The sequence below is a fragment of the Carcharhinus amblyrhynchos genome, chromosome 24 (assembly GCF_965287045.1).
Source record: "Carcharhinus amblyrhynchos chromosome 24, sCarAmb.v2.hapA, whole genome shotgun sequence".
Classification (NCBI taxonomy): Eukaryota; Metazoa; Chordata; class Chondrichthyes; order Carcharhiniformes; family Carcharhinidae; genus Carcharhinus; species Carcharhinus amblyrhynchos.
Window position 1 is genome coordinate 7303247 of NC_137347.1, and position 25592 is coordinate 7328838.

At 41.6% G+C, this 25592-nt stretch overlaps 1 protein-coding gene across 5 annotated transcripts in view; it reads left to right on the forward strand.

Annotated features, from left to right (window-relative positions):
- The window catches only part of inpp5b (inositol polyphosphate-5-phosphatase B), a 129145-nt gene that overhangs the window by 42549 nt on the left and 61004 nt on the right, over positions 1 to 25592 (forward strand). For 3 of the 5 annotated variants that reach the window (XM_080211163.1, XM_080211165.1, XM_080211166.1), the window contains 2 exons: positions 23119 to 23209; positions 23561 to 23629. In XM_080211163.1, coding sequence (XP_080067289.1) covers positions 23119 to 23209; positions 23561 to 23629 — 160 coding nt within the window. Of the gene's footprint in view, positions 1 to 21762; positions 21846 to 23118; positions 23210 to 23560; positions 23630 to 25592 lie in introns of those variants that run through there. The other 2 variants (XM_080211167.1, XM_080211164.1) reach the window with 2 other exon arrangements.

The window sequence follows — 25592 nt, forward strand, 5'->3', positions numbered from 1 at the left end:
TGCCTTTACTTTCAGGGAGACTGAATGTTAGTGCTGGCTTCAATTGTTTATGATTTGAATTTCCATGGAAGAAACATTACCAAGGAAATCAAATGAAACTTTACCAAATCACTCTTTAAGAAAAGAGAAGCATGGAGATCTTTGACAAACTGAAGTACAAGCGAGATTATTTTCAGCAAAATCTATTGCCTGCCATAGGCTGGAATGTCACCGAAGTGCGTTTGAATTTGGGAGCCTGTAATGCTGAGGTATTAGAATTTGTAGTTTAAATCAGAGGAAATTCAGTGCTTTTTAGTGTTCTATTTTGTCCACTTGGCTGCTGCCCCCTGGTGATAGCGCTATTCTGTCAATGGACCTGTTCTCTGATGGACTGTGTGGCTTTGAAGGTTTTGGGATTTTTTTTAATGTTGCTGTGGAATGAATGGGAAGCAGCAGTTGAAGTTTAAACATGTTATATCCATAAAACAAACAGGTATGACTGTAAAGTTCTTGCTGCTTATGGCTGCAAGAAAACATGACAGCCAAATGTTTGCGCTGAGCCCGATCGCCAGTACTGTACAATATCACTTCCAAAGTCTTTGGGATGCTGGGTATTGGTGCATTTTGGAGCATGAGGGAACAAGGCTGATTTGGGAGGGGAGGTGATCAGTCTGGGATGTAACAGCAGCCACCGGTGGAGTGATTGGTTAGTGACTGTTTCAGGGCAAACTAATCTTCATAGAAACCCTACAATATCTCAGCATTACAGGCACCCAAATACAAACACCCTTTGGTGATGTTCCAGCCAATGGCAGGCAGTAGATTTTGCTGAAAGTAATCTCAGCCCATTGAGTTTGTACCGATAACATTCCCACCCAGGCCCTATCCCAAAAGTCCCACATATTTACCCCACTAACCTCTCTAACCCATGCATCCCAGCACACTGAAGGGCAATTTAACATAGTCTATGCACCTAACCCAAACATCTTTGGACTGAGAGAGGAAACCTACGCAGTCACAGGGAAAACATGCAGACTCTGCACAGACAGTGACCCAAGCTGGGAATCGAACCCAGGCCCCTGGAGCTGTGAGGCAGCAGTGCTAACTACTGTGCCACCATCTTGCAGGGCCTACACCTGAAATAGTTGTCAGTTTCCTTATGAAAATTGACTAAAGCATTTTTCTGGCTTGGCCATTGCATGTTTAAAAATGTGTCTGGTTGCCTATATAGCAGGTAACATGTTGCAAAGAGCATTCATTTCTTGTCCATCATATTGCAGCCCTATCAAATGCTAAAATGTCTGCATGGAATATATAAGCATTCACATCAATGAGAAGTACACACGTGCTATGGGACGGGTGCCTAAACTGAATCGTTGCATTGGTGACCTGGGTGAATGGTCTACATGTATTCTCCCTGTCAGGATACAGATCACTTGCTTATTTGTAATCCCGTTAAGGTTGGTACCATCATGTTAAATCAGTTATAGCCTTCAGATTACACCTTCCAGTAACTTTTTTTTATTGTAGTTTGTTCACCCTACGTGCTTCTGGTGACTTTCCTCTTTCTTAAAAGAGTGATTTGGAAAATTTTCACCTGATGTCCTTGCTAAAAAATCTTTGTGAAAATTGCTCTCTAAGAATTTAACCTATGGTTTTCTCCATCGTTTGAATTTCCTCTTTGAGAATCTGTTCAATACACCTTGGAATTTGCAAACAGTCTTTATGTTCCAGAAGTATAAGTCAAGTTCTTGTAAGCTTACTCGTCACCACACATCTGTTTTTATTCGCTCATGGGATGTGGGCTTTGCTGGCAAGGCCAGAATTGTTACTCATCCTTGAATCACAGAATTGTTAAGCTGCAAAAGGAAGCCATTGGTCTGTTGTTGAGAAGAGAAGGTAGTGGTGAGTTACCTTCCTGTACTGCTGCAACTCGTGTTGTAGGAACACTCACTATGCTGTTTGGAAGGGAGTTTGAGGATTTTGATCAAATGACAGTGAAAGAATGGCGATATAGTTCCAGGTCATGATGGTGCGTGCTTTAGACAGGAACTTCCAGGCGGTGGTCATCTGCTGCCCCTGTTCTTCTAGGTGGAAGAGGCTGCGGGTTTAGAAGGTGCTGTAAAAGGAATCTTGGTGTATTGCTGCAATGCATCTTGTCAGTGATTCTCACAGCCCCCATTGTACATTGATGTTGGGGGAGTGAATGTTCAAGGTGCTGGAAGGACTGCCAGTCAGATAGCTGCTTTGCCCTGGATGGTGTGAGCTTCGAGTGTTGTTGGGGCTGCACTTATCCAGCGAAGTCCAGGGTATTCCATTATACTCCTGACTTGTGCCTTGTAGATGGTGGATAGGCATTAGTTTGAAATTTAGTTTGTTTATTTATTAGTGTCACAAATAGGCTTACATTAATACTGCAATTAAGTAACTGTGAAAATCCCCCAGTCGCCACATTCCGGCACCTGTTCAGGTACACTGAGGGAGAGTTTAGCATGGCCAATGCACCTAGCCAGCTCATTTTTCGGACTGTGGGGGGGGAAACTAGAGGAAACCCACACAGACATGGGGAGAGCGTGCAGACTCCACACAGACAACGGCCCAAGCTGGGAATCGAACCTGGGTCCCTGGCACTGTGAGGCAGCAATGCTAACCACTGTGCCACTGGGAGAGAGTCAGAGGTGAGTTTCTCTCTGCAGGATTCCAAGCCTCTGACCACTCTTGTAGCCACAATATTTACATGGCTATGGTTCAGTTTCTGGTCAATGGTAACCCCCCAGGATGTTGATAGTGGATTATTCAGTGATGGTAATGCCATTAAATGTCATGGGAGATGGTTGGATTCTGTCTTTCTGGAGATGGTCATTGCCTAGCACTTGTGTGGTGCAAATGTTACTTGCCACTTATCAACCAAAACCTGAATATTGTCCACATCATGCTACAGACAGACACAGATTCCTTCAGTATCTGAGAATTCACAAATCATATTGAAAATTATAAAATTATCAGTAAACATCCCACCCTCTGATCTTATGATGGAAAGAAGGCCATTGATGAAGCAGCTGAAGATGGTTGGGTCTAGGGCACTACCCTGAGGAACACTTGCAGTGATGTGTTGGGTTGAGATAATTGACCTCCAAGAACCATATCCATCGTCCTTTGTGCTAGGTATTACTCCACCAATGGAGCTTTTTCTCCCTGATTCTCATTAGCTCCAATTTTGCTCGGGCTGCTTGATGCCAGACTTGGTTAAATGTCTTGTCTTAATGTCAAGGACACTCATTCTCAACTTACCTTCTGTTCTTGGCTCTTTTGTCCATGTTTAAATTAAGGCCGTAATGAGATCAGGAGTTGACTGATCGTGGTGGAACCTAAATTAAGAATCAATGAGCAGGTTATTGCTGAGTAGGTACTGCTTGACAGCACTGTCAACGACATGTCCCATCACTTCACCGATCATTGAGTGTAGACTCATCGGGCAATAATTGGCCAGGTTGGATTTAACCGACTTAATCGAAGTTCTCAGGTGGGGAAAAATATTTATCCGTTGTGAGTTTCCTATCCCCCTATGGAAATGAATAATGCTGAGCTGCAGACTGGAATCCTTTCTCCCTGAAATTGTGTCTTCCTTTATCTCAATGAGTGCTCAAAGGAAGCCAAAATCCCTTTCTAACAGCACCGTGGGTGTATCTACACAGCACGGATTGCAGCGATTTAAGGAGGCAGGTCACCACCACCATATTGAGGGCAATTTGGGTTGGGCAATAAATGCTGGCCTTGCCAGCAATGTCCATACCTCATGAATGAATTAAAAACAAGTTCTGGTGCTCACCTGAGAAGCACAAAGGAACTATGTTTCGACACATGACTTGTATTAGGACTTGGTCAGTGATGATAGATGACTGACCACTTCTGAACCAAAAATGGTCTCTCTAGCTAAAGGTAGAATTTACCACATCCCTCCAAATATCAACATGAAGCAACAATTTGGAAAAATGGCATTTCATGTCAGATCTTGGGAAATTCCACCTTGAATTATGCTTGCCACTGCAATTGGGGCAATCACAAAATCTAACTGATTAGCCCATTACTGAAACAAATGAGGCGGAGCACGCTACATCTTTGGGTAAATTTGCGACCTTCACATCATCGACAAAGAAAACTTTGATCTTATGTGAAGTGCAAAATGTTATTGAGGGAAATGAATACTCAATGCTGCTTCTACTGCATATGAATCTCTGTCCCCATAGGTTGTTTCCTGGAACTTGTTGGTTAAGTTTAGAGTTAATTACGTTTGCTGAATTAGGGAGTTGAAGCATGTGTTGGGACTTTTGACCTTTTGGAGTATTTTTGTGAGACTCTGTGCTTGACATGGAGTACAATAGCACTGGAGTCCTGATTATTTAGTTCTACACTTGCTATTAGCACATCATTTTGTTGAGAGCAACTTCTCTCAAAATTGCTCTGTCTTTCAGCCTGAGATATCGTATTTGCTTGTAATCACGAATAGCAGCATCTTGTTCTGTCATGAAGTGCGTGAGATGCAACAGCAACTTTTGCCACTCAAGGCTTTTGTTTATCTTCTGAGTTACTTGGTGATCTGTAGGTAGAGAAGGTTTTGTCATCAGCTGCAGGTTTTTATTTTGGCAACCACTAGTATCCAAATAGAACTGGGTGGATTATTAGTAGCAGCTGGGAGCAGCAGAATTTAAAAATAACCTTTTCTTTCCTATTGTGCAGGTGTCCAATATAGGTCGGCTTGTGTTCTCCAATTCCTAAAGACAGGAATTGAACAAGTATAGATATTGTGGCACAGAAAAAAGGTTTAGTTTACAATGACAGTGATGACAGCAAAAGAAGACCTCAGTGTAGACCAAAATATTCTACAGTGGCACTTGGAGTAAATATACAGTTGGCTTTTGAAAAGTGTTTTATTGCCTTAAAGCTCATCAAAATTAATACAATTAATTGTTTGTTGAGTTGTATTGCCAGTTGGCATCCACAAAAGCTGCCTTGTTCCCAGTAAGATACCGTGAGCAGCACTGAATAATAACCAGTGAAATCCTTTGTTAATGTGGTACCTAGACAGAGAGCATATCTCTGAAGCATAATGAGATAGTGCCCATTCAGCATTTACTTTGTTGTGGAACTTGAAGCAATTGGTATCTGATCTTCATCTGTTGATTTTGATGTTGCTTTCCATGTGTGGAGTTTAAGGGGTACTGAATGAGTCACAAAGACTTTAGAGCTTTTCCCTTCCCGCTGGGAGAGTTGACCATTAGTGGTTCAACTGTATTAAAGTTCCTAGATAGCGTTTGTCTTCCGGCTGTTCTTTAATTTGTTGTTGCTAAGAGACTACTTGCTAGTTTGTGCCTCCACCTGCCACTCTTCATTTAACCCTGTCAGCATATCCTTCTATTCTTTCCTTCATCTTGCGCTTATCTTGCCATCAATATCCATCCATCTACGTGTAGTGATGATCAAGAATCAAACCAAATGTACTTATCTGGCTTCTTCTTAAACGCATCTACGCTATTCACCTCACCACCTCCTTGTGGCAATCTTATTAAGGGAGCAAAGGGAGGGTTAAGTGTTGAATTATGAATAGAAGAAGTTAAGTTGTTGTCTTGGATCAACGTGTTATTACGCTAGAGACCTGGAATCTCTAGAAAGGTCAAACAACTTTTTCATTGTTTATACTCGCCCCTTCCTGCTGCATGGGGATATTGACACAACTGGTTGGTTTATTTCCTTCTGGGGCTGGGAACCAGGATTCAGGACTATCCGGGGTGGAGGCCAAACTTAGCCCTATCAGGCAATAGTCACTAATTAGGATTTTCATGGAGGTGTCACCTCTTTGTCCAATTAATGGCAGTAGGTGGCATGTAGAGGACCAATTCTTCCAGGTTGTGAAGAGCAGTAAACTGCGATGGGTGGTAAATACTTTGCATGTGAGGTGCCCTCTCACTACCCTGTTTGAAACTTTAAATTTAAAAAAAATAGTTCTTGACAGCGAGGCCACCTGGGGTGTGGTGGCTATTCTCATACCCAGGAATACAGGCCTCTAAGCCTGCATTGAGTGCTCAAACAGTTCCCTCGCCCTTGGCCTGCTACCAAGTGCCCACCTCACTGAGAAATTCTAATTGGCCTCCTTGAATTGCTGTTAAACAAGGCTCTTAATGAGCCAATTCTGGTACCCGCTTCATGGGTCCGGGTAACCCAGCTGGTCCCAAAAAGAGTGGTAACTCTGCTGGTCACGAACCTACCTCAGCAAAAAATATTCGGGAATGAAGTTGGAAACCAGCTCATTGCCCAGCTGGTAATTTCAGGCCTATCCCCCACTTCCACTGGGGCCTAAAAACCCTGCCCAGAATGTTCACTCATCAAAATTCATCTGAACCTGATGAACACGAAATCTGAAACAGATATCCGAAGGCTCCACTACATGTGACATTTGATGAGACTGAAGGGGATTTAAGCACTATGGGAATGATAAGGGTTAGCCATGATCTTACTAAACTACAAAGCAGCCTCGAGAAGCTTTGTGTCCTACTCTTGGCACCTTCCTCTTGTGTGCAAAACCTATCTCTGGGGACAATAATTGATGTGTTGTTGATTTATGTTTTGCTTTAAGATAGTGTCAGCTTGGTTTAGTTGGTTGTACTGAATGACAGGTTTTAACTTCATACTCGGCCAGTGCTGTGTTGCAGATATTAGATTTCAGAAGAGGCAGTTCATTTTTGAGATGAATTTTGAAGGTCACCATTGCACTGTTCCAATATTAAAGGTCTAGCCCTGTCTCCAATATTACCAAGGACAATCCACTTAACAATCTATTTAGTAAGCTGTTGATGCGATCTTTGTATCTACAATGTGATCACCATTGCTAGCTGACAGAAGTCACTACGTTCCAAAAGTAACTGAGCTATCTCCGAGAAACACAAGTAACCACACAAATGCAAGCATTTCCTTTTTACAGCAGCGTATTCTTTGGGTTTTGCGGTTTAATGAAAATAGTGGGCTTTACATGGTTATGTGCAGCAAAGAAAATGTTCGTTACACAACTAAGCTCGACCCCATTTTTTCTTTAATCACTTGACCTTCAGAAATTTAATTCGTAGATTTGCATAATGGAAACATTTGTAGCATAAAATTCAGTTTTGGCCCAAAACCTGGGGACTCAGCCCAAAACACATGTAATATTGGGCTTTATCATTGTCATGGAGTTTGCAAGTTGCAGACACTTAACTTTTATTTACAAAAATATACACTATTCCTAAAATATCTGAAAGAACATGACGAACATTTTAAAGTGGCCATCACATGAAGTGCAATAATATTCAAGTTACTGACATAGATCATGTTGCTGCAACACAGTCAAAAATGATCATTGCTGTTGGCGCAATGATATTTTACTTGTCCATATTGATCAAGTTGTGCTCTGAGCTGCTTCAATACAGTTGTGATACATTGAATATATACACTGAATATTACATGCAAGTCATACAACCCGAGGAGGTTCTATACTATTCCACTCCATCATGGCTGACAGTAACCTTCTCACACTGCACTTCTGCCATGTCTGCCCCAAGCTTTAGTGCATCCCTCAGCATGTAGTCTTGGTCTTTGGAATGTGCCAGTCATGACTTGTGGTCAAAGGTGTTTCTCTGCATAACTTTTTCCAAGGGGGACAGGTCCAACTACTTTGTGGTAAAGTGACCAGACCCATCCTTCACAACACAGGACAGGTACAACCTCAGTATACAGTGACTCTTGGTGTTTGCCTACCTACTGAGAAACTATACACAGCTTGATGCAGCGACACACAAGATGGCCATCAAGATTAGGGCGGTGAGGGCCTTATCTTTACCCCCTTTATTTATCTAGTGGTTTGTACATCACATTCATGTGAATGTAGTCCATTTTTGACCTCCAAATGGTGAGGTGATTGCCACAGCGCAGGAATAAGGAATGGGTCTGACCTTAATGTGTATAGCAACACCGAGGGTGTGTCTCGTGTGATGACCAAGTTTTTAAAATTTTTTATTCCATCCTTAAAATTATAAAACCAATGCTTAGAATGGACCGAGTAAACCCAAATCCATTCCTTGCTCCAAAAACCAAATTCAAATTCCAGTTGAATTCAATTCGTGGTCCCCATCAAAGAGACAAACAAGATCCAAGTTGACAAGAAAATGCAGTATACTCTGTATTGGGTTTGATCTCATGTTTGACCTTAGTCAAAAGGCTGAGAAGAAATGACCAAGTTCTTACTTGCAATGAGATCTCACCAGGCAACTTGCTGGTTGCCTGGCAACTCACCAGGCAACACCGCCCTAATCTTGATGGCCATCTTGTGTGTCGCCGCATCAAGCTGTGCATAGTTTCTCAGTAGGCAAACACCAAGAGTCACTGTATACTGAGGTTGTACCTGTCCTTGTGTTGTGAAGGATGGGTCTGGGCCTGAAGATTAGGTCATTGCATAGGGAAGGGATCGCTGGATCCATGTTTGGGTAAATATACTTTAACCATTTAGTTTCCTTGTTCATTATGATCTGCACTGACCCTATTATTGGGCCACACATAGGTCATGAGGCTAAAACTGGCCCAAATTTATTAAAGACAACCTAAAATTTCAGAGTGCTCAGAAGGACAATAAGCCCCTTATTTGAGTATGGAAAGAGCCTAATGCCATAGTCCTGGATGCTTTTTATTTTTGCCTGTATCAGTCATGGTGGGTGCCACATTTCTGACTTATATGCAATGTGTGCTTCCTGCTCGCCATTTTGGAGATTTAGGAGTTTGTTCAGTGAAGGAAAAACAGATTGGTACTTGGTTTTCTCAACCAACTTGTTCCTATGCTTAAGTGGGCATGGAGGGACAAATACAGTCATGTTTTAACAGGACCGAGAATTGTTGTTATCTTGAATGCCTGGAGCCATTTCTGTGAACACAGAGGCAGGATGATGGGCAATTAACTGAGGAACTCTAAAAATGCATTTATGAATTGTGAATGAATTTCTGATCAGTGAAAGCAATCCTACATTCTGTTCATACAAAAGAAGATTGCTGCCCAGTACTAGCAGCAAATAATGTGTCCCAGTTGTCATCTGTAGGAGATGATTGACTCTTGTCTCTATTCTGAAAGCACTGGCTGCTTCATTAATTTCCCGCACCTTGCAGGGTTGAAGGCTAAGGTGGGATATGAAGATTCATAAAGTTGGGAGCAAACTTTAGTTCAGTATTATGATTGTAAAGATGAAAAGCGAGGCAAATGTTAAAAAAAACTCTAGTTTTATTCAGTTTTTCAGGTCTTAGTGGGGAGGAGACTCTTTCAAAACAGTCATCCTCTTCCTGAGTTCTTTGCTCAAAGGCAGATCCTTGATGATTATTCGCTGAACCACAGCAGAGTGTCATGACTTTTTAAACTCTGGGTTGGACCAGGAGGCAAACCCCAAGTCTGCCTCAGCCGGAATGGAATCGAACCCCATGCTATTGCCATTATTCTGATCCAGATGTGGTGTACAGTATACTGGACGGGTAAACAGACAGGAGCTGGGCTTCTTAGTATTCTAAACATGAAGGTTTCCATGTCCTCATCTCAGTCAGACCAGACATTTTGATTATCCCACATTGATTGTGGGGAACAGGACAAGCGCATCTCAGCATGTGGTGAGGCACCACTCAGTAAGACTGGATCTTTATTAACCTTCAATCTTTCAGCTACTTTTTTGTTTTTAAGATTGAGGCTAAAACCTGCTTGGCAAATTTTAACACAATAATATGGCATTTCCCTAAGGAAGAGTTGGACCTGAACAGGAGTTTGGAATGATTAATGGAGAGATTGGTGAAGGTCCAGCTGATGAGACTTGTTGAGGCTTTTGAAGAAGGGGAATAATGTCGCAAGGCTCCAAGTGTTGGGACATTAATGCCAGAGTACAAAGTGTAATCATTGCGCTGATGTGTATCTCATCAATCTGTGACCTTCAAGCTATCAATTTGAAACATAGGTTGTAAAACCTTTCTGTGTAAGGGGAGCGACTGACTACCATCTTGTCTACTCCAACAAATACATCTTCCATGGCAATTTCTGTGAAAGCGTTAATTTCAAGTAATGACCATTCTTAGGGATTGATTGCCCTGATGCTTACATTAGTCCACGCTGAATGCAGTGTGATTAATTTTACATACAAGATTAAAGCTTAATCATCGTCCATTGTTTCTTGATTACAGTGCCTTGACTTTTCGCGCGTTGTCATTAATCTCCTCAGAAATAATGAAGTCATAGACTGGCTTCTGACGTAGTTTCCTATTTTGAATTGTATTGGGGTCAAATCTAAAACAGACTTGTGCTATTTTATGTTTTACAAGAAAATATTTGCAAATTATTGAATTTGACTGCCCTTTTGGACTTCAGTTTAATCCACTCTATGTCCCCTTTCCCCCAACCCAGAGAGCTCAGTGACCACGTGGGTTTAGTTCTTTGCTTTATTCCACACAGCCAACAAAATGGCCATTACTTCTAGTTTGCCCATATTGCGGATTAAAGGGACATAAAATTGGATACATAATGAAAATTCAGTTGGGACTTTGGCAGTACGTTTCTCAAACTGAAATTACAGCAAATTAGACTCTTGCCGGAATTTTATTGCCTCACTTGCCCAAGGCTTGTAAGAGCCTGAAGCCAAGGGAGAATTCCATTCTGCAAGCTGGTAAAATTTCAGCATCTGTGTCTGTTGCTCCTCCTCATTATATTACTCCAAGATTTCAGGCAAGCAGCAAATGTCAGGAACAAGCACCAATTGCCATCCTTGGCAATGAGATGGGAGTTAATGTTCTTGTTCCTAGTCCTTAGCTTCATTTTCCTCCCACAGTTCCAATAGGATGGCCGTTTTGAGGGATGGCAGAAGAAGTGGCCTTTTGGTCCTTTGCCTCCAGCAGTTGCCTTGGGATACATAGCAAATAAAGCAGAAGTTAGGCAAATCTCCCTTAATTTGTCCCCAAGATGGGGAGTCAGCCCTGCCAGAGGTGGGTCAGTACTGGGGTGGGGGGAGAATCTGTCCGTAAGGCGCGCAAGAAGTAATACTTTTCCCTATATACTAATAAATGTGACAATAATAAATCAAATCTGCTTTATGTATGTGACCTGAATCCAGAAACACAGGGCTGGACAAGTGCACTCTGCCTTCCCAGTGTCCCAGTGCTGAGAGGGAGGAAGTCAGTCCCAAAATCTAATTTCAAAGCAAGAACCAAGGAAAAAATTGCCATGTAGGACTACGATCATTGGCAGGAGAGGGAGAGTCCTGCACAGGTCTAAAACTACTCTCGCCATCTATGTATGAATCTGTATTAAATGATTGATAGTATTGGAATATCCTGTAAGCTTGCTGGGATGTTTTCATGTGATGTTTTTCCAGATCTCCTTAGCCTATCTAAGTCTGGGTGTGTATACGAAGCACATTTGTGCAAACTATTCACCCTTACCGTACGGAACTGTCGGGGAGGTTACTTTGCACACTTTAGGCTTAGAATATGACTACAGTACTGGTGTCAGACAATGCTTAACAAGTGTTCATGATATCTTTTGAAATTCCTAGACGCTTTAAAAACCACGGCAGTTCCTTTAGTCTTCGCTCAAAGCATTTGTAATATCCCAGCTGGAATTGGAGTTTGTGTAACCAGATGATGGTAGTGCTAACTTGCAGCTGCACGCAGCTTAAGTTGGGTGATAATTGAATGCAAACTGTTCTCTGCCATGACCAGACTAAGACCAGTAGGACGATACCACAGGATTCTTAATTGCACATGTGTAGACAGCCAAACCTTTGCTCCAGGCTTCTTTATTGAGTTTCATTTTATGGTTGGGAAGATTAACTGCAACACACCTCATGTTGTATTGTATAAAGCAATTCATTTTCCACGACTTGTAGTAAGGCTACTGTCAATCTGAAAGTCTGCAAAAGCCAGAGAATCAATTTGCTTAGGTAGCTGAGACCTGTGAAGTTTCGTTTTTTTTGCCATCTACTTGTATGATTTTAACGATGATGTCGAGATACTGGTGATAGACTGAGGTGGGCAAAGGAAGAAGTCTCGCAGCACTCCAAATGCTTGCTGTACCAAATAAACCTGTTGGACTTTAACCTGGTGTTGTGATTTTAATAAGATTGTGTTACCAACGTCCCTGTTTGCAAATCAATTCCAAACGATTGGGATCATTCATTTGCAATATTGACTCGTGCTAATTAAAGTGTTGGGATAGCACATTTTTGAATCTTGGATCTGGATCAAGCACTCGCATGTGAAACTAATGTTGCCACATTGTGCCTAAGCTCCAAATGCATCTGTATGCACTTCTCAGTAGTCTGCCAGATTGTTAGAAATTGGTGCGTCATACATACTGACAATGCCCCAAAATTACTTAAGATTATTTTCTTAAAGGCTGATCATAACTTCTTGTAGCTTTGCTAAATGTGGCATAGCTTGCTTAGTTCTCTTTGCCTGTTTTGTTTCTGTGGTTGCCTTGTGCTGCAGCATCTGAGCTCATTTCCTGAAAGATTTTATTCTTTCTGTTGGTATTCAAAAAGAAACTTCTGGCTTTTAGTGCGTGTGGTTCTACTTTTGTATATTTCATCTTCATGTGGAAAGGAAAATCTGTTGGACTATTTACTCCATTCAGAAAAACAGTAGCCAAGCAATCAATAGGCAGGGAGAAAGAGAGGGAGAGAGATTGACTGACGAGTGGCTGGGGGTGGGCAGTGAGGTGGGGAGAAGGAGAAGAGGGGAGGAGGGAGCGAGAGAGACTGCAGAGCAGGGGAGAGAGCGAGACCGCCTGGTTGAGGTGGTGATGGGAGGTCAGGGGGAGGGGGGGTGTTGGCAGAGAGAGAGAGAGAGAGAGAGACTACCTGTCAAACAAGGTGTGGCACAGGGATGGGGGATGTCTGGCTGTCGGGTAGAGAGACTGAGAGAGACTTCTGGGGAGTGAAGTTGCCAACGGCGGGAAACAAGGCCCTCTGCATGAATCAGAATGGGAGGCAGCGTTTGCAGCAAGAATGGGACCTGGGCCGGTGGTAGATAGGGCAGGAAGCAAATGTCTCATGTGCTGAATGTCTTCCAACCAAATCAGTCACCAAACCACCTGGGATTGGCAAGCATGTGTGTGTGAGCGAGGAAGAGAGAGTGAGTGTGTTTGGCTCATTATCCAACTGTGTTCTCACTCAGTCTCTTCCCACAACACCACGTATTCACACTCACTCTCTCTGTGGGTGAAGGCATGTGAGTGAGAACCTGGATTGTTGTTGGAGCTGCACTCATCCAGACAAGTGGAGAGCACTCATCTCCCTCCTGACTCATGCCTAAGGAAGGATATAATTGCCTTGGAAGAGTTGCCACAAATGTTTAATAGTTTATCTGAAATGGGAGGCTTGAATAAATTGGGCCAATGTTCTCAGGAGTTTACATGTGATCTCACTGAAATATACAAAATTCTGAAGGGGTTTGACAGGATAGACACTGAAAGTTTATTGTGCACTTGCTGGCGAATCTAGAACATAGAGGTTCAAGCTTAGGCTTTAGAGGGTGATTATTTTGGGACTGAGGTGAGGAGATCTTTTTCCATTTGGAGGGCTGTGAGTCATTGAAATTTTCTACCTCAGAGGTTGTGGTTGTTCCATCATTGAATATATTTAAGGCAGAGATAGACACATCTTTGATATCTGGGAAATAAAGTGATATGGGGAGTGGATGGGAAAGTAGAGTTGAGGAAGAAGATCAATCATGATTACAGTCATAAAGGTTTACAGCATGGAAACAGGCTTTTCAGCCCAACTTGTCCATGCCACCCAGTTTTTACTACTAAGCTAGTCCCATTTGGCTTATATCTCTGTATCCCAATCTTACACATGTAACTGTCTAAATCTTTTTAAAAGACAAAATTATACCCACCTGAATCTCTCCCCTCTCATGTTAAACATACGCCCTCTAGTTTTAGTCTGCCCTACCTTTGGGAAAAGATGTTGACTATCTACCTTATCTATGCCCCTCATTGTTTTGTAAGATCACCCCTAAGCCTCCTACGCTCCAGGGAAAAAGTCCCAGTCTATCCAGCCTCTCCTTATAACTCAAACCATCAAGTCCTGGTAGCATCCAAGTAAATCTTTTCTGCACTCTTCCTAGTTTAATAATGTCCTTTCTATAATAGGGTGACCAGAACTGTGTGCAGTATTCCAAATGTGGCCTTACCAATGTCTTGTGCAACTCAACTCCTGCATTCAGTGTTCTGACCATGAAATCAAGCATACCACATGTCTTCTTCATCTCTCTGTCCACCTGTGACTCCACTTTCAAAGAGCTATGAACCTGTACTCCTGCATCTCTTCATTCTATAATTCTCAACAATGCCCTACCATTAACTGAGTAGGTCCTATTCTGCTTCAATCTAGCAAAACGCATCACCTCACATTTATCTAAATTAAACTCCATCTGCCATTCATTGGCCCAGTTGATCAAGATCCTGTTGTAAATCTAGATAACCGTTTTCACTGTCCACTAACTTGGTGTCATCTGCAAAATTACTAACGATGCCCTGTAAATTCTTTTCCAAATCACTAATGTAAATAACAAATAACAGTGGACCCAGCACGAGCCCGGAGGCACAGATTGGATTGATTCGTGATGCGGACTTAAGGAACCATACGCTCTACACTTATTTCTTGTGCTGTTATGAACCAGTTGACTGGTAACAGTAACAAGCGGCAGAGTGGTCAACACAGCTGTCTCAGAGCGTCAAGGATCCGTTTTCGATTCCCGGCTTGGGTGACTGTGTAGAGTTCGCAAGTTCTCCTGTGTCTCCGTGGATTTCTTCCAGGTGCTCCGGTTTCCTCCCACAGTCCCAAGATGTGCAGGTTAGGTGGATTGACCATTGTAAATTACTCCATAGTGTCTGACGATGTGTAGGTTATATGGGTTAGCCATAGTAAATGCTCATGGTTACAGGGGAGGAACTGAGTGGAATGCTCTGTCTGAGAGGCAGTGTAGACTCAATGGGCTGAATGGTCTTTTTTCTGCACCGTAGGGATTCTGTGGTTGAGTACTTTGAAATGCTCAGGACTTTGTTACAGCACAGCAGTAATTTAATACTGAGAAGCTGAAATGTGGCTCATCTGAGTTGTGCTGGAGTTAGAATTATATTCTGGTGTCAGTGGTTGCTCTAAGCTAGTGTGCCTCAGTTACACTATTTTTCCACACTGAATTATGGGCTCATTTATACATTAGAAAATAATGCTTTATGAGCAGCAGATTAGAAGGAGCTAATAGAAGACAAACAACAGTGGGACATACAGGGTAAGGTGATACTGAAATTGTAAATCTTTAACCTCTTTCTGTTTGCTCCCTTGAGAAACACCCCCTTGGACTTTCTGACAAACAAGTAGTCACATAACCATGGTCTTGTCCCAGATGAAATATTTTGTTTCTGTGTAGTATTGTCCCCTCCAAGGACAGTCTGCAGCAGCATGCTTATCTCTCCCTGGGAAGAAGCAGTCTGTCTGTCCCACACTTATCTTTTCCCAGACTTTGCTCAAAATGTTTAGAGAAAACACATTGTGCTATTGAGCTGAAAGCGTATGCACACTACCTTATTGATTAGTAATTGCATTTAATGTAATGGCTTTTGACAAGCTATATCCACAATTGTCTAGTTAATATATTGAATTGTTTAATAATAGAATAGATGTTTAGAGATGGCCGTTCCATTGGAGGGGTTAATTTGAAGTGACTTAAAGGATTATAATACCAGGATTGTTATTCATGATAGATGGCTGTCGGGGTAAGCAAGGAGTTGGACACATGGCTAAAGAATGCTGTGGGGAGAAAGAGGTCCCATTTCATGGGAAACTGGTACCAATATTGGGACAGAAAGGAACAGTACCATTGGGATAGATTTCACTTGGACCAGTCTGGGACTAGAGTCTAAATGGATGAGTGGGGCAGTCACAAGAACTTGAAAAGGTAAGTTGGAGGGAGGGCTTGGGTAAAAGGATAATATATTTAATAGTTTGAAAACAAAAAAGGAAGAGAATAGATTAGCAATTGTGCGTTGGGTACTGCAGCCAAGGGGAAAACTAAAAGGATTCAAAGTAACTGAACCAGAGAGAGAAATCATACATTGAGCAAAAATTAGAGGAGAAATACAGACAGGGGTGTTTGATCCAAGTACGCTTTTGTGCCAACAATTGGAGATGAGAACAAATTGAATGAGTTATAGCCACTAATTCTGCTTGCAGCATCTAACATAGTTACCATTACAAAAATTTGCTCACAACCTAATGTAGTTAGTCCCCAGTTCTAAGGTCTCCAGGAAAGAAAGTGAAAATAGCAGAGGGAAATAAGTAAACTTAATGACTAAAGATGAATCACTGAAATGATAAGAAAGAGGAAATGAAAAGAGTTAAACAGGCAGTGGAGATGTTATGATTAGAATCAAGAAATAGAAAAAGAATTAAGATTGTAGTGGAAATTGTGTATAGCACCCTTGGTACCTGTGTAATGACAGAATAATTATAGAAATTAGACCAACTATGTATTAAAGGCAAAGTTATTTTAATGGGCAATATAAATTTTTGGAACAAACAGATTAGCATGTTTATTTTTTTAAAGTTTACTTATTAATGTCACAACTAAGCTGATATAACACTGTAATGAAATTACTGTGAAAATCCCCATGTCGCCACACTCAGTACACTGAGGCAAAACTTAGCACAGCCAATGTGCCTAATCAGCACGTCTTTCGGACTGTGGGAGGAAACCGGAGCACCCATAGGGAACCCACACAATCATGGGGGGAAAGCACAGACTCTGCACATACGGATACCCAAGCTGGGAATCACACTGGTGCTGTGAGGCAGCAGTGCTAATCACTGTGTCACCTAATGTCAAATAAGTAGTGAATTTCTTGTGTGTTCAGTATAGCTGTCTACAGCAATATGTCCAAGAGCCAACAAAAGGGGCATGCCATAAATTGTGGAAAACCGAGCAGTGTGTGGACAAATATCTCCAAGCAATCATAATATGGTCAAGTTCAACAAGGTGTTTAAAGGAGAGAAATGCAAACCAGCTACTAAAATTGTAAATTTAGATAAAGCTGACTTCAGTGAGATGAGACAAAGGGCAGAAGTCTTCCATGGCTGACGAGGCAGGTTTGAAGGTGGATTTGGAGACAAATTTAGAGATTAGATGTCGGGTTGGCAAGCTCATATTTCCCGCCTTGACATTTTTGCTGGATATGGCGAAAAAATGACAGCTGAAAACTTTGCTGGGATCTTTCAGGCATCAGAATGGATTCCCAGTGAATAACCTTGAACCCAGCAGCTCTATGGAAGCAACCCATCAGAGACAGGCCAGATGATAATCAGAGCCAGAGCCTTCATGCAATTCCCCATTGATGGGGCTGCAGGGAGGGAAAGGTCACACTCACAGCCCAAACTATTCCTGCAAAGGGGTTTCCACCCTGTTCCAATTTGGCCCTATCGGTTTCATTCCTCTTGATTTTTAAGAACATTATTAATCCTTCCATTTTGAGACACCCCCGCATTCTCCCTGCATGAATCGCACCCACCTCTCCCAGTGAAACTGCTAGCTGTCCCCAACTTTGGTCCCTCTGCTTGCGTGTGCTCAGTATCAGGAGCACACCTGCTGTCCTAAGTGGACACAGAGATAGAATATTTCACCCAGAGTGTATACAGTAAACTGGACATATCTATTAATGAGTAAAGTAATAGAAGATTGAGAGAACATTTTCAAAAAAGAACTGAATGTGATACAGAACCAGTTTACATCACTAAGGGACAGGAGCTCTACTTTCCAGAAAAATACAGCCATGGGCAACTTAAGAGGCAAGAGACAACATAAAACTAGAAGAAAAAGTAGACAAAAAATGTTAAATATTGCACAGATTCTGGCGAATGGGAAAGATTTGGCCAGCACGGTGGCACAGTGGTTAGCACTGCTGCCTCTCAGCACCAGGTCCTGGATTCGATTCCTGGCTTCGATCACTGTCTTTGCAGAGTTTGCACATTCTCCCTATGTCTGCATGGGTTTCTTCTCACAGTCCAAAGATGTGCGGGTGGGTGGATTGGCCGTGCTAAATTGCCCCTTAGTGTCGGGGGGGCTAGCTAGGGTAAATGCATGGGGTTACTGGGATAGGGTCTGCAGGTGGGGAGGGGGGTGGACTTGCAGACTAGATGGGCTGAATGGCCTCCTTCTGCACTGTAGGGATTCTATAATACATGGTGGCAAAACAGATAATAACAGCTACAAAAAAGGAGCATAAAAAGAAATTTGCGAATGACAACAAAATGAATACAATTTTTACAATTTGAAAGAGTTAATAATCTCACAAGTTTAAAAATGATGTAAAGCTGCACTACTAGACTCAGTCACACAGGAAAACTATGAGAAAACCACATGTCTTGCTTATTAACACCTCCATTGAATCATGTGTAACTGCAGCTTGTCAGTATCTGTTAGAACAAGGAACAATGGACATGGAAGATTGATCTACCATTGATCAGACACATAGCTATCAATCTCATGTCTGAAGGGTGGAAGGTAATAAAGAAAGAAATATGTGATTGGTGATATAATTAGGTAGACATTAGGTAATAGTTGGACAACAATACCTCTATTATACATTTTTCAATCCCAATTGTTGATAATGAGTGGATATAGATAACTTCTATACAAATATACATCTCTGATTGATACATGTTAATTATTTGCATTTGAATCTGGAAGAATATCTGTTTGTAACACTGTAAGGTCTCACAACACCAAGTTAAAATCCAACAAGTTTATTTGGTAGCACAAGCCACAAGCTGTCGTGAAAGCCTCACGACACACGACAGCGCAGAGTTGTTGAGCAGACGCTGATAGCCAAGTTCTGCACACATGAGGATGGCCTCAACCTGGATCGTGAGTGCATGTCACACCATCTGTAACCCCCACGACTTGCCTGGGCTTGCAGAATCTCACTAACTGTCCCAGCTGGAGACAATACACACCTCTTTAACCTATATTTAACCCTCTCTCCACTCGCATTGTCTGTACCTTCAAGACTTGATCACCTGTAAAGACTCGCATTCCAACCGTTATTTTGTAAATCGAGTTTGCGGTTTGTGTCTTTATATGCCCTGTTTGTGAATAGAACTCAAATTGACACTATTCTCCCCTGAATCTGGCTAAGTTAGGGGTTCCATTCGTAGACGTGCAGGGTAGAATAGGTGTAGGGTGATGCGGCGGCACGGGCTCGTTGGGCCGAAGGGCCTGTTTCCCGTGCTGGGTTGTTCTTTGTTCTTTGTAACTCACACTCACCTGATGAAGGAGCAGCGCTCCGAAAGCTAGTAGCTTGTGCTACCAAATAAACCTGTTGGACTTTAACCTGTTGTATGAGACTTCTTACTGTAGTTACCCCAGTCCAATGCCAGCTTCCCCACATTCTGTTATCAATGCAGTTTTGTATCTAATTAGCTACCTGACCCTGGATCCTGTGCGATTTAACCTTACGCAACAACCTACCATGCGGTATCTTAGCAAAGGCCTTGCTAAAGTCTACGTAGACAACATCAACTGCACTGCCCTCATCTACTTTCTTGGTTACCCCTTCAACAAACTCAATCAAATTTGTGAGACCTGACTTTCCACTCACAAAGCTATGCTGACCATTCCTGATCAGTCCTTGCCTTCTAAATGCTTGCAGATCCTGTTTCTCAGAATACTTTCTCACAACTTACCCACTACAGACATTAGGCTCACCGATCAGTAGCTTGCAAGCTTTTCCTTGCAGCCCTTTAAACAAAGGCAGAACATTAGGCACCTCACCTGTGACTGTTGATCATTCAAATATTTCTGCTAGGGGACCTGCAATTTCCTCCCCAGCCTTCCCAACCTCTCACAGTGCCCTGGGATACATTTCAACAAGTCCTGGGCTATCTTTCAGATTGCATCTATTATCCATCCCACAGTGATGGCTTTCCTTGGTATACATGTGCCGTATGTTCATATGCCTGATAATTTCTGAAACAGATGGTCAAATGCTATCTTTAACCATCACACGATCCTGTTTTTAAAGGTATTGATTTAGACTCCATTAACTACATTGGGTTGGTGTCTGCTCCACATCCTTTCTTCAGGTGTGACGTGCAATCTTGAGCAGATTGGGGTGATCAAATAAAACCTGTTCTAAAACAGCAAGAGTGCAAAGGGCAACAGTGACCTGGTATACAGCTGTTTCCCTTCAAGAAATGCTTGGATTGAGTTTGAACTCTGCAGGTCTGGTGCAGCTGAGCCCAATGCTGCTGGGATGAGAATGAATTAGTACAAGCCCATAGGCTGCTTTGTTTGTTATCTAGGTTCTGAATGTGCAGGAACTTGTTTTTTTAACCTTGGTGTTTACTCCGTCCTGTGGGAGTGGGCGAGCAGCGTTGTTTGCATTCAACATATTTCTGAGGTACTTCTGATTATGAAGCAAGAACACATTGTTTCATAATGATCATCTCCTAAGATGGAAGGCCACTGTAAGTATTCTGAATGTTGAGTTGGATAATTCTTGTGCTTTTCTAGTTATGCCTACCCATGGGCTATAATTTGAGTTGCGGAATTTTTTTAAAATTCAGTTTGTGTTTACACTGAAGTCTCTCAAGAGACTGATGTGGGTGAATAATAAAGTGATGAATAATAACGTACAGTAAGAAGTTTCACCTTTGCTTACCTGATGAAGGAGCAGTTATCTGAAAGCTCATGATCCCAAATAAACCTGTTGGACTTTACCCTGGTGTTGTGAAACTTCTCATTGTGCCCACCCCAGCCAGCATAATGAGTAATAACATAGTAGCTCTGAAATGGTTGTGGATTGGAAGGATATGTAAAGGGAAAGTTAAGAATTACAACAATGCTTTTGGTACAGGAAGTGGGTATACAAGGTTAAACGTTCAGTTTTTTTTGTAAACTCACAGGTCTTTATGATTCAGTTATACTCATGCAGCAAATTTTCCATATGCAGGGCTGGAGGAAATTGTGCTTATTTATAGCAGCACAAGTCATTTGGCTAATTTCACATTCTTGCTTCAGTTCAAGGGCCAACAACAGTTTGTAAGTTTGTACTTGTTAGGGTGCTGCTGGCCGTAAGATCTGTAAATGTTCACCACGAGCCCTATCTTGGTGTGGTGACCAGAGCTGAACGTAGCACTCCCAATGCAATTCATGGCATTTAAAAAAAAAAGTTTTGATCCCTGTACCAATTTACCTCCATTCATTGTATTCTTATGACCCAGTTTTATTTTTAGATCAATGTGCGTCACTTCATGATACTTAATATTAGATTTGATTTGACATTTCTTTACCCAATTGCATAACCGATCAATATCCCACCACTAAGCTGTTAACCTTTCTCTCTCTTAATATCAGCACATTTGACAAGGTTTTACTTTCTCAGTTTTTTAATATAAATTTATTGCTAATTACTATGCAACTCTGAAACTCAGATGTAATTAAATTTTGCTCTTGCTGCACCCAAGCTTGGACCAATCCATTGACATCTGTTGTTTTAAGTTTTTTAGCAGTAGTGCACTCTGTAAACATACAAGTTATACTTGAGCTTTTGCTTTTCTTGCTTGCTCTCATTTTGCGTAGAAATAGCTTTGCACCTATATAGGTGGTTCACTCTGGGTCCTTTACTAATAGTGCTTTCCTACTGCTGTCTAGCCCTGCCTGTGCACCATCTATTCACTCAACAATACTTTGCACGTATTTTTCTGCTGGTGTTGCTGCCACTGCTGCTGCTGCTGCCATCACCGCCATTGCTGCCATTGCTGCTCCCAGTAAGTACTGAGCTGCTTAAGAATTTGTTTATTTCAAAGTTGATCTTTAACCTGAGTTGCTTGGTTTAATTTTGTGCTTTTCTAAAAAAAAACACGGCAGTGGTTGAATTGGTTTTGTGTGAAATGGCTTCCAGTGAAACAGCACAATATTTTTGTGGCTTTTTCTTTTCTATGGAAGGTTCCCTTCCCTGAAGGGTTTGAACGAATCTGATCAATTTCTGTGACAATCCAACATCATTGATTTGTTTTTCTTGATGTCAGGTCATAAATTTCCAGACTAATTAAATTTCATTTCAGAGCTCCCTCTGGGATTTCTACTCTCTTTTTCACTGTAGCTATCAGTACGCTAGGGAAGGTATCCAGTGACCATGTTTCCCATTCCTGATGACTATTCTTTGAACAATGTGAGTGCCCATCTGTGTGAATGCTGGATAAGAACAGGCTTTCTTATCATGTCTTCCACAATCCCGAATATCAGGTCCAATGGCACATTCTTTGCTTGAATTTCTCAGCTAATTGTTCCATGTATTGCAGGCAGTTTTTTTCCCCCATTTCTGCGACACCCTTTGTAGATTTTCCAATCTATTTCTGGTGAATTGAAGTAATCTCTGATACCTGTTTTGTACATGCTTCCCTTATTTGACTACACCCACCACAGCTGTACTTTTACTGTCAATGCAAATATTATTGGAATGAAATGTTCTTGGTATCCTCTCTTATATCAATGTAGCGATTAATAGCAGATGCTGATGGTAAGGTTTCTTCCCCTCATGTCTCTTGCCCTTATCCACAGAGTTATCCATATCCACACCCTGAATCTGGAGAAGTATTTCTCCATTATGTTTCAGAAATTGGGCTTGTTAGCTTCTCCAACTTTTCTCTCCCCAATTCCTGAGATCATGACTGATGTCAGGATCCATTGCTACCAGAAAAACTGCAGTGTGTGCCAAGAGACTGTTCTTCAGGTATACATATTAAAAGTGGCTATCAGCAAGTTTGGTCAGCCTTTGGGAAGTGCCACTCCTGAATGTGATCCTGTCTCAATTGACATCCAAACCTCTGCATTTCAACACTCATTAGTATTGACTGGCAGAGTAACTCATTGTTGACTTCTCAACTGGTCTGACCCAGAGGGACATGGGACCCAATCACAGTCGATTGGCTGAACATTGGTTAATTCAACATGGACTAGGGAATTGAACCTTCAGTCTTCCTTTTGTCTGTGATATTGATGCTTTCTTTTAAGTGACTGTACATTTTTGTTTGATTCTAGGCGATTCTGATCTGCTAGCGGTCCAACATGATGGTGAAAAGAGGGACAGTCACACATATGAAGATGGCAATGTTGAGTCAACTCCAGAAAAGTAAGATATGCGATCCTGTACTTTATCGTTATAAAATTAGCGAACATTCATTATGCTCAGGGTTTTATCAATGTGAACTAAATAATTGAATAATCTTCCCCAATTGAATTTCACTTTTCGCTCTTTTTGAATATCTAAACATAGAAATTAGTGCTTGTATGTTAGCACGTCAATGCTAAATATGTTTTAATTGTAGTTAAGTTGGTTGGTGCTTTCATTAAACAATAAATTAAGTAATTGATTTAATGCAATTCTTTTAAGCATTGTAGACCAATGCTGCATCTTGTAAAGTGAAGCCTGTTGTATCTAGCACGTCGCACTTTTCTAACAGCACATTTCCACTCTTCATAGGTATCCCCTTGTCATGGAATCATGCTCTGAGTCCTCTGCCAGTTGCTCTGCACATCCTTCTGCTATGAGGTGTGTGAGAAACAAGCAAGGGCCTTGAATGTAGTTGGTGAAGATATTTATGCTGCTTTCTCTTGGAGCTTTAATTTTAGGCTGTTTTGCAATACTGGTCTGGCATATTTAATTGACACATTTTGTGTGCTCATTTTCTTTTCATTCAGTCTCATTTTCTTCCTGTTGTTTCTTTTTCATAAAAATTGACAGAGTGGTGACAGCAGTAAGGTGTCATCCAGCCAAGTGTTGAATGTTGTAATAGTTGAAAATCAACGTTCAACAACAGTGATATTGCAGTTCTCCTGAAGCTAAACCCACTGTGTTGATTGCAGTTCTGTAGGGCGGTGTAACCTAATCCACAGTGCAGTGCTGATAGAAGTACCTCAGACAAAGTGGGGCTTCCCACAATGGAATTAGTTAAGCACCATGGTAGGAAGTATGCTTAGCAACTCAACCTTCAGAGAGAGAGAGAGCCAAATATTTTTTAAGGGAACATTAAATCAGCAGACATTTCTTGTGGAAGACTTGGCAATTTCTGGAAATTCAGGTAAAAGTGTCTTTTAATGTTATTTTACTGGAAGTTTGTATAGCAGCGCTGACTTCATGTACCTTTGTCTTCAGGTTCTATGTGTAAGGCTGTCACAAACATTGAACATGCATTATTCAAATGACTGGTTTGTCATAAGTTGTGTACCAACGATATTGATGTGATCCATTTTAATTCCACAGGTCACAAAAAAAAGGCCTGATAATATCTCCTTGCTTTTCATAATGAAGACAACAGCTATCTTTTCACTCCAGTTGTGTGTTCTGCTTTAAAAAGAATACTTAAAGAAAACTGGGATGGTTACAAATCTGTTATGAGTGCTTTCATCTATTATTTCTTGGATTTCAGCACAGGAACTCATTCAGCTATTGAGTAACTGAAGTGTAGGAATGGCTGAATATCCCAGTGTTGTTACATGATTTACATTGAGCAAAGCAGAACGTATGCATTGTTCTCATCTGTGACAAACAGCAGATCCTATAATTTGGTAGATTATTCACATTGTGTGGAAGGAGGAGGCTTCAGAAACCAAACGATTCTTCTCCTGGTCATAGAGTTATAGAGGATTACAGTTTAGAAACAGGTCCTTCGGCCCAACTTGACCATGCCACCCTTTTTTTTTAAACCCTGAAGCTAGTCCCAATTGCCCGCATTTGGTCCGTATCTCTCTATACCCATCTTATCCGTGTAACTGTCCAAATGCTTTTTAAAAAACAAAATTGTACCTGCCTCTACTACTACCTCTGGTAGCTTGTTCCAGACGCTCACCACCCTCTGTGTGAAAAAGTTGTCCTTCTGGACACTTTTGTATCTTTCCTCTCTCATCTTAAACCTCTGCCTTTTAGTTTTAGACTCCCTACCTTTGGGAAAAGATATTGACTATCTAGCTAATCTATGCCCCTCATTATTTTATAGACCTCTATTAGATCACCCCTCAGCCTTCTACACTCCAGAGAGAAAAGTCTCAGTCTATCCAGCCTCTCCTTATAACTCATCAAATCCTGGTAGCATCCTAGTAAATCTTTTCTGCACTCTTTCTAGTTTAATAACATCCTTTCTATAATAGGGTGACCAGAACTGTACAAGTATTCCAAGTGTGGCCTTAACAATGTCTTGTGCAATTTCAACAAGACACCCAACTCCTGTATTCAGTTTTCTGACCAATGAAGCCAAGATGCCGAATGCCTTCTTCACCACTCTGCCCACCCGTGACTCCACTTTGAAAGAGCTATAAACATGTACCCCTAGATCTTTGTCCTGTAACTCTCCCCAACACCCAACTATTAAGTCCTGCCCTGGTTCAGTCTACCAAAATGCATCACCTCGCATTTATCTAAATTAAACTCCCATCTGCTATTTGTCAGCCCAATGGTCCCATTGATCAAGATCCCGCTGCAGTCCGAGATAACCTTTTTCCCTGTCCATTATGTCACG